Below are 14,901 nucleotides of genomic sequence, written 5' to 3'. Positions count from 1 at the left end.
GAGCTCCTGGCTCCCACCCGCAGGGGGGTGGCTTCACAAGCGGTGAAGCAGGTCTTTGGGTGTCTGTCTTACTCTGCTCCTCTCTATCTCCCCCTCCTCTCTCAATTTCTCTGTCCTGCCCAATAAAAATGGAGGAAATGGCTGCCAGGAGCAGTGGATTTACAGTGCCGGCACTGAGCCCCAGCAATAACCCTTGTGGCAAAGGGGGGGGGCTGTAGGGTTCTGTGACCCCCCCATGTTTGCTCCACTGTATCTAAGTCTGGGCAAAGATGATAGAACCCCCCTCCCCCAACACCTCTTTCTCTCTTCTCCTTGAATTTGGTGTTAGGTCTCTTCTTCCTTTTCACTCCTGGTGTAGGGTCTTACCACCTGAGTCCCCCCTCTCTCGCCAAAGTCTTCCCTGCACCCCCAGGCAACTAAGCGTCCTAATGTGCAAAGGCTCAGGGAGCCCCCAGGCCCTGTAGCCTGTCTTTTCCAGGCCATCCAAACTCCCGCCACCCCACCCCACCCTACCCCGCCCCCCTATGGCTCCATCAGGCCAAGCCACCAACTTTTATGACTTTTTATCCCCTGCCTTCAGCTAGTTCTCAGGTGCCTACTGGACACCAGAAAGAGTGTTAGACACACCCTAGGAGTCCTTGGCCTTGGAGAGAGACAGCTAAATCTCCATTTCAGCTCAAGAGTGAGAAAGAACTGAAGGGAGGGAAAGAGAGAGAGGGCCAGTCATTGAGTGAAGCGTGGCCACAGCTCTGGCAGAGAGGGGCCAGTGGGCCAGGCTGGCTGCTGGCTTTTATTCTAAGTGCATCGGAGCCCTTGAAAGGCTCTTTCTGCAGGAACCCTCAAGCTATGTTTCTATTTTTGAAAATTCAAGGCTGCAGTGGTGAGAATGGACAGAGGAGAAAACTTGCCCTTAGGAGGGAGGGGGGAGGAGGGAGTAGCAGGAGGCAGTCCAGAAACTGGTGACTGTCCAGGCAAGAGGTGGCTGTGGAGGGGACGGCGAGGCTCTGTTGAGAAAAGACAGAAGGACAGATTGACGCTCTCTCTGGAGGGAACTCCAGGCCCTGCCTCCCTGCCTGGGCCTTTGACTCCTCCCACAATCACCCAGCTTCCTGGCAGCTGTGTGGCCACTTGCTGGGACCAGTGTGAGGGTGGTGGGAGGTGACAGAGTCTCCCAGAGATGCTGCCAGACCTTGAAGCAGGCAGGTGACCAGTGAGTGAGTGAACAGTTCCCATTCTGCTCTTCCGAGTGATGAGGTTTCAGTGCGGCAAGTAACTGGCTCCAACTTTGCCTCATTTTCCTCATTTGTGACGTGTACCTAGTGCTGGACTGGGGGGGGGGGGCAGGGACTCAGTAGCAGAGCTCCTGCCTTCCACACATGAGGCACTGGGTTCAATTCCCCAGCACTGAGCAAAAGCACCTAAGACAAATCAAGTGTAGCTTTGTGGGTATGATTCTCAGCTCACGCCTGCCTGCAGGCTTTCTCTACTTGTCTGTTTTTTTTTTTTTAATTATTATTTCTTTATTGGGGAATTAATGTTTTACATTCAACAGTAAATATAATAGTTTGTACATGCATAACAATCCCCAGTTTCCCATATAACAATACAACCCCCACTAGATCCTCTATCATCCTTCAGGGACCTGTATTCTCCCCACCCACCCACCCCAGAGTACTTGTCTGTCTTAATGTTCAGTTAAAAAAAAAAAAAAAGTAGACAGACAGCATCATGATTCTGCATAAGTCTCTCATGCTGCATGCTCCAAGGTTCCAGTTTTAATCCCCAGCACCTCCATAAGCCAGAGCTGAGCAGTGCTCTGGTTCAAATACCTGGTAGGGCACGACAGTGGTGCACCTGGTAGAGTGCACACATTACATTATGCTATCTTCCCTGCCACCCACTCTACCTCTACTTTCCCTCTCAGTTTATCTCTGGCCTATCAAATTACAAAGAAAAGGAGAAGGTGGCTGGGCAATGGTGCACTCAGTTAAGCTCGAGTTACCGTGCACAAGGGCCCGGCTTCAAGTCCCTAGTCCCCACCTGCACAGTCTAGGGAGGCAGGTGAAGCTGTAACAGTTGACAGTTCGTAGTGGTACTTCAGGGTCTGTGTGCGGGTATTCCCTGTGGCAGAGATGCGGCTGCTAAGATCCTGGGTTCCAGTGCACTCCAGGATTGACGTGATTGCCTCAAAACATCTTCGGTTGGTGAATGAGGAGTCCAAAGGATCTAACACTGGCTACACCCCACCATGGGCCTGTACCAAAGGCAGCCCTCATCTGAATTCCCACATGCTGTTTATTGACTAGAATCTGCGTTACATCAGGGCATGGAACAGGAATATTAAAGACACTTCTGTAGAGGTACACAAATTATGAAAGTTAAGGCTAGACCATGGGGGGGAGAGGCAGGGGGGCAGGTAGTGGAGGACCCAGTTAAGTGCACATAGTGCAAAGCGCAAGGGCCAGTGCAGGGATCCAGATTCCAACCCCTGCTCCCCACCTGCAGGGGGGTCGCTTCACAAGAGGTGAAGCAAGTCTGCAGGTGTCTATCTTTCTCTCTCCCTCTCGATCTCCCCCTCCTCTCTCAATTTCTCTCTGTCTTGTAAAATACTGTGGATTCAACAAGGGCAACAAAAAGGAAATTAATAAATATTTTTTTAAATAGTAATGTGGATAAAATGGCCACCAGGGGTGAATTCATAGTGCTAGCACTGAGCCCCAGTGATGAACCTGGAGGCAAAAAAAAAAAAAAAAAGGCTAGACCACCAGAGACGACTCATGTAGCCCTCTGGCCATGTAATAGGTACACAGTATGTCCACATCATGCATCCCATGGTCTGTGAAGGGCTGCAGTGTTGTCATCATAGGCAGCTTTAGGCCTTTTTACCTGGGGGTGGGGGGAGCATGTTGACCCAACTGTTTGTAAACTTACGTCACCCACCAGCTGCCCAGCACAGAACAGGAGTTATAGCCAGAGGGGGGACATGAGAGTGACTGCAGGTGGTCACTGTCCCTTTTGTTCTATACACAGCTTTTCAGTAACTGAGGAACCAGTACAGCAGGAGATGAGCTTGCGGCAGTAAGCAACAGGCATTACGATTCAGGGATCTCCAACATCAAGCAGTAGGCATCAAGAAATCAGGGCGTCTCCAACAAGTAACCTGCACTGCTCCATGAGGTGGCTGGCCAGGCTTCGCCAGCCCTGGGGGTTCCTCCACCGGCCCACTCTCACCTGTGCTGTCTGCTCCCCAGGTTTCCCCTACGAGAAGGTGGTGCAGAGGGTCCTCTACCTCCAGGTCCTGGACTACGACCGCTTCAGTCGCAATGACCCCATTGGGGAGGTGTCCATCCCCCTCAACAAGGTGGACCTGACCCAGATGCAGACCTTCTGGAAGGATTTGAAGCCATGCAGCGATGGGAGTGTAAGGGGTTCCCTCAACCTCAGGGCCCTGGGTAGGGGAAGGGGAGGCTGCAGGGCAGGGAAAGAGGGGTGCAGCATCTCAGGGGAGTGGGATTCTCAGCAGCCTCTTGGGCTGGCACTGGGCACATGGGGAGATCTGCTTGAGCTATGACCAGACCTGGCGCCCAGGGGGCAGGTGGTGGCACATCCAGCTGAGTGCAGTGAAGCAGTGCTTCAGGTGTCTCTGTATCTCTCTCTCTCTGTCTCCCCACTCTCTCTCTAGATTTTTTTTTTTAAACTAGAGCACTGCTCAGCTCTGGCTTATGGTGGTATTAGAGATTGAACTTGGGACTTGGGAGCCTCAGGCATGAAAGTCTTTTGTATAACCATTATGCTATCTTCCCTACCACCCACTCTGTCTCTACTTTCCCTCTCAGTTACTCTCCCTATCAAATTAAAAAGAAAAGGAGAATGGGGGGGCCAGGCAGTGGTATACCCAGTTAAGCTTCCATGTTACCATGCTCCAGGACCTAGGTTTGATTCCCTGCTCTCCACTTCCAGGGGGACACTTCATGAGCAATGAAGCAGGTCTGCAGGGGTCTATCTCCCCCATTCTCTCAGTGTCTCTCTGTCCTATCAAAGTAGTGGCAAAAGAAAGAAAGGAAGGAAGGGAGGCTGCCAGGATTTGTAGTGCCAGAACCAAGCCCCACCATTAACCCTGGTGGCAATTTAAAAAATTAAAAAAAAAAAAGATTAAAATGAGAGAGAGAACAGAAGAAGGGGAAAAAGGAAAGAAAAGGAAAGAAAGAAAGAAAGGAAGGAAGGAAGGAACCTGGAGTTCTGCTTACAAAGCTGGGGGACCCTGTGTGTGTATAGAGGAGGGTGCAGAATGCAGACCTGCCAGATGAGGGGACACCCATGGGGCAGATGTGATGGACTGGGTGGGGATGCAGCCAGGTCAGGGCTGTCCCCTTGTCACCTCTCAGGCCCCCCTGAGGGAAATAGACCACCCCCACCTGCCTCAGCCCCGCCTCTGTCCCCCAGGGTAGCCGAGGGGAGCTGCTCTTGTCTCTTTGCTACAACCCCTCTGCCAACTCCATCATCGTCAACATCATCAAAGCCCGGAACCTCAAAGCCATGGACATCGGGGGCACATCAGGTGACGAGGGCGGGGCAGGGGCAGTCTGGGGACACTGGGGTGGGGGTGGGGGGACTGGGATACTCCCTAAACCCTGTCCCCCACCTCTGGACCCCACTCTTCTAGCCTGAAGTCTTGAGGGGTCCCCTTTGCAGCAGGCTCAGGGTCAATCTCCCCATGGGCTCTGTCCTTGCCAATATGAGGACATTTCTGGGGAGAGACGGGTTCTAGCCCCGGCTCTGATGCTATTCGCCTGTGAGATAGGAGCCCCCCTGCCTGGCCAAAGGGTCCAGCCCCCCCCCCCCCAGCCATGTCCCTCTTCCCCGTTCTTATGTCTCTTCACCTTCTGGGGGAAGCAGACACCTGCCCCAGCCTCCACACCTGGAGAGGGAGGGGGACCCCAAGGCCCTTTCCTGATGCTCCCCTCCCCCCCCACAGACCCCTACGTGAAGGTGTGGCTGATGTATAAGGACAAGCGGGTGGAGAAGAAGAAGACGGTGACGATGAAGAGGAATCTGAACCCCATCTTCAACGAGTCCTTTGCCTTCGACATCCCCACGGAGAAGCTGCGGGAGACCACCATCATCATCACCGTCATGGACAAGGACAAGCTCAGCCGCAATGACGTCATCGGCAAGGTGCGCGTGCGCTGTGGGTCTGTCCTTAATGGGGGGGTTCCGTGGGCAGAGCGCACACCTGCAGCTCTGATGCTTGACACCACATTAGCTGGAGCCACGCTTTGCCTTCTCCATCTCTCTCCCTCTCTCTCTCCCTGTCTCTCAAATTTTTAAAAATATTTATTTATTTATTCTCTTTTGCTGCCCTTGTTGTTTTATTGTTGTAGTTATTATTGTTGTTGTTCATGTCATCATTGTTGGATAGGACAGAGAGAAATGGAGAGAGGAGGGGAAGACAGAGCAGGGGCGAGAAAGATAGACACCTGCAGACCTGCTTCATTGCTTGTGAAGCGACTCTCCTACAGGTGGGGAGCCAGCGGCTCGAACCCGGATCCTTACGCAGATCCTTGTGCTTTGCACCACCTGCGCTTAACCCGCTGCGCTAGCGCCCGACTCCTTCAGATGCTTTTTAAAGAAGCATTTTGGGGGCTGGGCAGTGGTGCACCCAACTGAGTGCACACATTACAGTACACAATGATCCAAATTCAGGACTCCAGTCCCCACCTGCAGAGAAATAGCTTCATGAACAGTGAAGCAGTGCTACAGGTGTCTTTGTATCTCTATCTATGTATCTCTCCCTCCCCTCTCAATTTCTCTCTGTCTCTGTCCAAAATAAATAATATTAAAGGAGAAGAAGAAGCATTTGGGGGCGATACATAACTGTAGCCCTGATGCAAAAACTATCTTATTCAAGAATACCCCACCCCTAATAAATGCTAAAAGAAGCAGAAGCAGCAGTAAGAGTAGAGAAGACCTAGTGGGCTGGACAGCAGAGAGAGTGGTCAGTGCCTTTTCCTCTGTTTCTTCCTCTGAACTTGAGGGCAGTGGACAGGAACCCACCCCCAGTCCTTCTGTAGGTGGTTGGGCTTAGGACAGAGAGGAAAAAGAAAGAAAAACTTCCCTTGACTCCCCCCAAAAAGGGGGGGGTCTGTCTGGACAAGAACCCAGATGAGGTGAGGACCTTGGAGCCATGGGGTCCCCTCACAGAGGATGAACTGAGGAGAGGGGCAGAGTGAAGACGTGCAGACAGACAGACTTGCAAAGACCTGGCTTTGGATCCCATCTACTGCTGACATCTGTGTTACTTTGGATACGTCTCCTGAGCCCAAATTCCATTATGTTATTTATTTAAAATGAGAGGGAAGTGCCAGGTGGTGGTGCACAAATGTTACTATGCATAAGGACCCAGGCTCAAGCCCCTGGTTCCCTCCTGTGGGGTGGGGGTAGGGGGTATTTCATGAATGGTGAAGCAGTGCTGTAGATGTCTCTCTTTCTCACCCTTCCCCCCCCCTCTCTCAATTTGTGTCTCTATCAAATAAAATAGTCTATGAAGAGAGAGAAAGGGGACAGAGAACTATTCCACTATCCATGAAGTTACGTCTTTGTGGCTCTCACAGGATCTAATGGCCTCACACATACAAGGCTGGCACCCTCCCTCCCGAGCCTCCCCCACAGGCTTCATCTTCCTCTAAGATCAATGCCAAACCTTGAGATTTCTTTTTTGTTTTTGTTGTTTGTTTGTTTGTTTTGTTTTGTCTTTTGCTTACTCTTCAGGGAATAATCAAACTGTTTTCACATATTTTCTATAATCTTTATTTATTGGGTAGAGACAGCCAGAAATTGAGAAGGAAGGGGTGATAGGGAGAAAAAAAAGTCACCTGCAACATTGCTTTACCACTAGCAAAGCTCTCTCCCTGCAGGAGGGACCAGGGGCTTGAACCAGGGTCCTAGCACACTGTCACATGTGCACCCAACCAAGTGCCACCAACATCCAGCCCCGACCTTGAGGTTTCTTCAGGTTGTGATCCTGTGGTACAAGTCCTTCCCTCTTTCCACAATGAAATGTCTCCTCCTGTGTTTATAATTTCATGTTAAGCACAAGAGCTTGGGAGTGAGAGCACCTGGGTTGAGGTACCGGCCCCTCTTAACAGCTGTAACCTTTCTGATCCTTTCTTCTTCTGAAGTGAAAATAGAGCTCTCCTCACCTCACAGTATGCTGGGAAGGTTGAATAAGATGACCCAAGTGTGATTCTCAGCACAAGACTTGGAGTCTATATGTTAGCAACTACTATAACAAACATCATTCCTGAAACATTTTTACTGAAGGCATGTGTGTCCATCCAAACATGGAGGTCTGCCCAGGAGCAGGGCAGGAAGTGAAGACAGATGACAGGAGCAAACAGCGGGTATGGGTGGTGGGGGGTGACGTGGGTCACCAGGGGCATGACCCTCTGTGGTGGAAATGGAAAAGGCAGCCTGAGATCCTGGGGTACAGATCAATGTGGGAGGCACCCCTCAGAGGGGAAGGGAGAACTCAGCCCTTGCTGGTCTCAAAGAGAAAGACTAGCTTTCCTGCCACCAAGCCATGGTCATAAGTGGGCCGCTTTCTCCTGATGGTGGTACCCGTTACCCAACAGCAAACGTGTTCTGAGTAAGACTTGGGGCCTGCTGATTCCTCTCCTTGACCAGCTCAAACCAAGGGCAAGTAACTATGTCCACTTTTAAGCTCTTAGTTATTTTGTACCAGTGTTCTCACTAGTGTATCATGCCTGCACAATTCCACCACTCCAGTGCGCTGTTATTTATTTATTTTTAAGAGAATCAGAGACAGAGAGGGACAGAGAGCTAGAAAGAGAGGAGAGATGCCACAGTACTGCTCCACCACTTGTGAAGTTTCCCCCTGTGCAGATGGCCAGGGGCTCGAACCCAGGTCCTCATGCTTGGTAAACTGTGCATTCTGCCAGGTGAGCTGTCCCCCAGGCCCCCACTTCGAAAGTCTTTTGAAGTGTAACCATTTGGAATTGTGTTGTCTTTAGATAGTGAGCTTGGGTCCTTTTAATCGTCTCTCTCTTTTTCTTTCTCTCTCTCTCTCTCTCTCTCTTTCTCTCTCTCTCTCTACTGCAGTAACTACTAGTCAGTGTCATGCATGCATGGGTTTGCCTATTGAACCACTTCCTTGGCCCAGTTTTTGTTTGTTTGTTTTGTTTTACTCTTTGTATCAGAAAAACAGAAGAAATACAGAGACCGGGAGACAGAAAGAGAACATTCACAGATCACCCCCCCATGCATGTAGTTAGTGCCACTTATTTTGTTTCTTTTGCTCTCATGTGGTACCAAGGGGCCCCCCACATGCCAAGCAAGGGTTCTACCACTGAGCCCTCTCTCTGGCACCCTGGGCCTACTTTCTTTGGCTGAACCAAAATTAAGGGGGCAGATGAGTAGCGATGCATCCGGTTAAGCACACATGGACGATGCGGAAGGACCCAGGTTCAAACCCCGGCTCCCCACCTGCAGCACGTGTGACCATGCAGACATGGCGGTCTGCCCAGGAGCACTGCAAGAGAACAATAGGCAGGGCAGGAAGAGGGGACAGATACCAAGAACAGACTGGGAATCTAAGGATCAGGCAGGCCCAGAGTCCCCCAACCCCGGGAGGCCACCCCGAGAAAGCAGATCAGGCTAGGAGGCAGGAAGGGGATCTCCCTGTGCAGCGACAGCAATCGCAGAGTGTCACCCTGACCCCCACCCCCCTGAGATTGCTCCTAACGCCTCCTCCCTCTCTCCCCAGATCTACCTGTCCTGGAAGAGTGGGCCTGGGGAGGTGAAACACTGGAAGGACATGATCGCCCGCCCACGCCAGCCCGTGGCCCAGTGGCACCAGCTGAAAGCCTGAGAGGGGCCACAACTGTCCTGGGGAGCCGAGGGCCTGGGCCCCCATCATGTCCTCACCACTTTATGCACAAGGCCCGGCCTGGCCCCCTCTGCCGCCTAGGGTGAGGGGAGGACCTTGAGGGCTTGGCCAGGGAGTGGTCCCAGGAACTCATGGGGGCCCTCCTGTTTCTAGGAAGTACCAGTCCCACCCCTGCTGGTCCAGCTCTGGGGGAGGGGCTCGGGGAGCCATTTTCCTGCTTTGCCCTTTCCCTCCTTGACTTGCTGATGCTACAGAAGTGGGGGAGGTATACATATGGCCCCTGCTGATCCCTCCAGAGGCCCGCCAGGTGGGCACCAGCCCCCGTTTTCTTTAAGGCAGTGCCTGGAGTGGAGAGAGGCCGCCCCTACCCCCAGCTGCCCACATGCCCCCCACCCTGGGAGGTGGGGGGACCAGGAGAGAGGGGAAGCCGAGGCGTTTGGCCCGGCCTGGCCAGGACAGGCTTGTCCCCCCTGGGTGACTTAGGGTGCCAGTGGGGTCCTGAAGGCCAAGGGTAGCAGGGAGCCTATTTCAGGCTCTTGGAGCCGCAACTTGTGTACTCGTGTTGTGTCCACCGTATGTGCGTGTGTGCGTGCGTGCATGTGTGTGTGTGTGTCTGTCTGTCTGTCTCTGAGGGGGGCGCTCACTCCCCGTGCCCCTGGGGTTGGCAGGGCAGAGGACTATGCAGACAGGGCAGTGTGTCGGGACGTGAGGCCAGGAGTCAGGCACGGCAGGTGAGGGGGTTGGGGGGAGACAGATGCCAGAAGAGCCAAGATTTGGGTGGCTTCCAGCTCCTGACACCCCCAGCCACCACCCCCTCTGCTGGGAGCCCCTCCTTGGCCCCACACACCCTCGTGCAACCATCTTGTTTCTCCACCATGGTTCCACTTCCCTCCGTGTCCCCAGGACTCCCGTGCTCCCTCTCTTCTCAGGGGCCCCAAACCCCTGTGCTCCCCACCCCCATTACCACAGCTCAGGCATGCTGGCAGTCTGCTCCATTCTGCCCAGCTTCCTGCCCCTCCCTCGCTATGCTCGGAGACCCTCCCTGCCACCCCCTTCCCTGACCTGTCTGGATCAGGCAAAGGAAACAGGGAACCTTCTAGAGTGGAGTTCTGAGGTTACCTCTCCCTGCCCCCCAAGGCCAGGCTGGTCTCTCCTCCCCAGCTGCTGCAGAAGCTAAAACTGGCCTCCCGCTGGAGGCGGCGGATTTCAGGCTGATCCCTACTTAAGCCTGCTCACCTCCTCAGCAGTCCTCTGTTGATAAGAAACTGCTAGTTGATGACAGGTTCAAATCCCCGGTGGCCTGAGCCTGGCCGGCAGGCCCGCACCCACCACTAGGTGGCGCCAGGACATCACGGTCTGGGCCACAGTTCTGACTCCGCCCTCTCCCCCTGGGGCCTGACACCCCAGGAAAGGAGACTATGGAAAAGGGTGCCACCTGAGAGGGCATTACAGCATCATAGGTGTGGGGTAAGGGTGGGGAACATTTCCCTCTAGTCGGTTCCCCCGAGCTGAGCCTGTTGCACTGCGCACAGTGGACGGGGCAGGCTGATCCCCCTACACCCACCCCCGTGGACATATTTTTCTTAAATGGCATCTCCCACCCCTGCCCTCGCCCCCTACCTCACCCCACCCTACCTGCACCCCTCTCCCGGGGGCCCCGGAGGAATGTCTTACTAACTAGGTGAATCATTTTGTAGAGTGCTCATGTAAAGCAGTCACCCACATTCCTTTGTAAATCCACAGTTTTTCTGTTATTGTAGCTTTGCTTAAAAGTGGGGGCAAGGAAGGGGGGGTCCTGTGGTCGGTCTGCACCTTCTTTTCTTTTTCGGGAGCGGCCAGGGACCAGCGCCCAGCAGGGACGTGAGGCGGCGGCCCCCGGGTTGTGTGAGACAGAGGGGGTGCGAGGGGGACAGGACTCGCCTGGGTTTCCTGTGTTCCCCCCAGCCCCAGGTCGTGAGTGCGCCCCAGGCTGATGGAACCCACCAGAGCTGGGTGGGCGGGGAGATTGCTTTTAGCTCCGCCCACATCTCTATTAGCCAATCATATGCGGAGGGCGTCTACGGGGCTGGGTTGATTCCCTATCTGACTCTACCCAAGTACCTGGAGCAACCCTGCCTCGCAGTTCTGCAGATCCTACTATGTATGGGTGGAGAGGCAAGGGAAGGTGGGGATGAGATAGGGTGAGGGCAGCGGGGCCATCTAAGAAATGGGGGAGGTTGGGGGGTGGAAGAATGCGGGGTGGGGACCCCCCGAGCACCGGCGTCCAGCCACCAGCCCAGGACCTTGGGCCAATCACCCACACTCCCGGGGCCTCAGTTTCCCCATTTGTAAAATGATGGTAATAATACTTTCACCTACCTCATGGGGGAGGTTGTGAGGCCGCGGTCACCTGACCTGGGAGTGGAAGTCAGTGGACTCTGAAGGTGTTGCCCACCCTTGGAGCAGCAAAGTATTATTACATCGGGCTCCCCCGTTGGCCCCCAAATTCCCCCCCACCACCACCACTCCCAGCACCTCCCGCATGAGCAGAGGCTGGCCTGGGTCCACCTGTCTCTTAACACCATACCCCAGGTCCCCTCCTGAGTGTCACCTGCCGTATTTGTGGGCGCCCTAGACTCAGCCCACCTCTTATTTGGGAACCCTCTTCCCAAGTTTCTGCTGTATCAATGCCATCTTCCCCAGGGCTTCCCATCCTGCCCACCAGTGCCAGAGGCCAGGAAAGGGACACAGAAAACAGATACACACACACACAATAATAACATTACAAAGCTAAGGTGGGAAGATCCAGAGCCCCCAACCCAGCTGGGCCTCCCAGGGGTGGGCATTGGTTACTGCTGTTTGTATCGTGTTTGAGTCCTTGAACACAAGTGTTTTATAAAAAATAAAAAACCACTTTCATGAAGGAAAAGAAAAACAGCAAAGAGAAATGAAGGGGATGAAAAAAAAAAAAAGGAAAAAGAACCATACAAAAAAAAAATCTACCACATGCACCCTCTAAGCCAGCAAGATCTCTTTCCTCTTTGCAGAATCATATTTTTGTGGGGAAGGGCCCTGCTTTTTGTGGCGAGGCCTGTTCTGACTAATAAAGGATCGTGAAAAAGCAGGGCCTTGGCTGTTTCCTGCGTTGAGTCCCTGCCATTCCTCACCTAGGGGAGAGGCAGTGGGGTGATGGGGCTGGGCAGACTGAGACTGAGTCTCCCTGGCCCTACGTGTCACCTTTCAGAGCTGGCTTGGCCGAAGGCCTCACCTCTAGAAAACAAAGCCACCCACGGTCCAGGGTGCCCCAGCCACTCAGTCTGGATCAAGCCCAAAGCAAAGTCTGTCGGGAGTAGAATCAATGGAGACCTGAGAGGTACTTCCTGTAGCTCATCCAGCCTGAGAACCCCTCTCTCAGTTCCCAGGGGGACCCTCACCACCCCCCTAAAGCAGGTTAGATGAGCCAAAGATGGACACTCCAGCCCTTGCCCATACCCCAACTCTGGCTGGGCCACTGTGACTTCCGGCCAGCTGCGTCCTCCTTCCGCTCCTAGGCAGGAAATGTCAAGAGTCTGCTGGCTGGACTTGTAGGTTCACCCCTTTGAACTGCAAACAGCCCTTCAGCTCTGAGGGGCCCAGGGCCAGTCCCAGCTGCTGCCACCACTCCCCCTCCACACTCCTTCCTCCACCATGTGACTGTAGCCAGCCATTCCTTCTTCAGGTCTGCTTCCTCGGTCCACAACAAAGCAATAACCATCCCAGCCCCTTCCCAGCCTGCCCTCCACATGTGCAGGGGAAACCGAGGCCCACAGCTCTCTCAGGGTCCTTCAGAAGGAAGGTGCTACATCTGTCGCAGGCACAAATGAGACTAGCGCACCTTTGTCATCATCCCGCCCTGGCCTGAAGGGGACCATCACCCTCCCCCCACTCCCTCCCTGCCCCCCAGCATCTGAGGCAGCAGCTGCTTCATGGTTTCATCCACCTATGTGCCCCACTGGTTTCTTACAACCTGGTTTAAACGCCCCAAAAATGGGGTTGTCATATCCTTCTGTTTCTGGTCCCTGTCCCCGAGGTTAGAGGGAAGCCCAGGGTCAGGTAAGTAGTCTCTAGAGCTCCCCTTTCGCCAGAATGTCCTCTGCTCAGGATTTCTATGGAAACAAGCCTGAACACGGGGACACTGCTGTGTTATCTGACAACTCCCTCCCGGGTGCCCTGCTTCCTGGAGGGCCACCCCAAACACCCACCTGCTCTCCTTTCTCCCCCAAAAGACACCCAGAAAGACAACGCTTGAACACGCCATGCATTCCAGCCTGTGGTCCCCTCACCCGCTGCCTGTGTCCCCGAGACGCCCTACCCCTTGTGTCTGTGGCCTGTGTGTCTGTGTCGTGTCTGTCTAGATTGTGAGCCCCCCTTCCTGGGCAGGGACCCCTGTCTGAACACGTGTTCTGTGTGGCACAGCTCATGTGCTAATAAATGTTCATCCTTGGAAGAGGAGTGCCTGAGTGTCTCTGGGGTAGCTTGCGGGGGGGGGGGGCAAAGAGGTGCTCCTGTGTGGGGCACCCCCAGATCCTAAGAACCCTGTTGCCGTTTTGTGCCAAATCCCTGAGGGGCGGCAGAAGCAAGGAGTCTGGAAGAAGACCCCCCCCAAAAAAATCCCATACTTTGTGAATCTATGAGGGAACCCTCCCCATCCCTCCACCTGACCTGCCAGCCAAGATCAGAGGGACCCCTGCAGCGCAGATGAGCACCCAGTTATAAGTGAGCTACTTCCTTCCCAGCCTGTGTCTTATCCGCCCATGCCCCAACAACAACACACCTCTTCTGGATCTTTCCTGCCTGCCACCATCCCCCACAAAAGTGACTGCCCCCAGACAGTGGGTGGCAGATGTGTCCTCCAGGAGTCAGTCACCTGCACTTCTCCCTGCTCCCCAAAAGCAAGTGAGCAGTCCAGGCAGGGAGGTGGCGGGGAGAGAGCTAGTGCTCTGTGTCATCCATTTAACTAAACTCTCATGTCCTGGGGGAAACTGGTATCTGGTGTGGAAGGTGAGCAAGTAGCCAAAGCAGGGACAGGGGCAGGGTGAAGAGGGGACTCAGGATGGCTGAGATGTCATAGGGAACTCATCGTGGGGCCCAGCCTAGGCAGTGCGGCAGGGAAACACCACAGGGAGGAGGGAATCTAGGCTCGCTGCCCCCAGCAGATTTTCTGGGGCAACTGGGGCTCCCTGGCCCCTCTTTTCCTCCTTGCCAAGACTTGCAAGAAGGGAAGCTAGACAGGAGTCACTGAGTTGTGGCATCAGACCCAAGTAACCCAATTCCTTGAGTACACTTGGAGAAACTGAGGCAGAGCAACTGAGACTTGTTCAAGGCCACCGGGTGCCTTCTAATTCCAGTCCCAGTGGGGTGACAGACTGAGAGTCACAGCCCAGAAGACAGTATCCACTCTGCCCCCCCCCCCAGGGAGTTCACATTCCTTCTCCTCGAGGTCCCAGCCCCAGGATGGCTCAGGGGACCCAAATGGAGCCTTCACCCGGCAACCTGGGCATCTGGGGACTTGGGAGAGACAAGTCTAGATTTCTGTCCTACCTGGAGGAGGCAGCCTCCATCACCCCCATACCCACCTCCCATTTTTTCAGGTCACCCCAGGCCTTTGCTCTCACTTGAAGGCTGCCTGTTCTGGATCTTTCCACGGCCCCATCCTAATCCAGGCCCAGGCCTGTGGCCAGCAGAGCCACTAGGCAGGGCCTGACATTTGGACCCCAAATGACATCAGTCCCGTTGTCATGGTGACTGTGGTCTAGCAGCATCAAAGGGCACCCTGGGAGATAGGTCTCTAGACTGGGAGGTTTAAAAAACTATTTTCTTCCTTTAAATCTGAAAAAGGAGACCTTGTCCCCTGAACAAGCAGGGGAGAAAGTTCCACCATGAGGGCATAGAAGGGAAGGACAGAAGGAAAGACAGTGAGGGGCATGGAAAGAGAGAGGAACAGCCAGAGAATGGGGGGGGGGAGCCAGTCTTACTCA

The 14,901-nt window shown here is 54.1% G+C and overlaps 1 protein-coding gene across 10 annotated transcripts in view; it reads left to right on the top strand.

Moving 5' to 3' along the window:
* SYT7 (synaptotagmin 7) overlaps positions 1-13,370 on the top strand; it is a 64,079-nt gene extending 50,709 nt beyond the window's left edge. For all 10 annotated transcript variants that reach the window (XM_060176299.1, XM_060176300.1, XM_060176298.1 and 7 more), the window contains 4 exons: positions 3,252-3,421; positions 4,444-4,558; positions 4,976-5,175; positions 8,783-13,370. In XM_060176299.1, the coding sequence (XP_060032282.1) occupies positions 3,252-3,421; positions 4,444-4,558; positions 4,976-5,175; positions 8,783-8,887 (590 nt within the window). In that variant the 3' untranslated portion in view covers positions 8,888-13,370. The remainder of the gene's footprint in view (positions 1-3,251; positions 3,422-4,443; positions 4,559-4,975; positions 5,176-8,782) is intronic.
* Positions 13,371-14,901: the final 1,531 nt, after the last annotated feature.

This window comes from Erinaceus europaeus, chromosome 17, assembly GCF_950295315.1.
Source record: "Erinaceus europaeus chromosome 17, mEriEur2.1, whole genome shotgun sequence".
Classification (NCBI taxonomy): Eukaryota; Metazoa; Chordata; class Mammalia; order Eulipotyphla; family Erinaceidae; genus Erinaceus; species Erinaceus europaeus.
The sequence above is the reverse complement of the archived record's forward strand: the minus strand, read 5'-3'. Positions and strand labels throughout refer to the sequence as shown.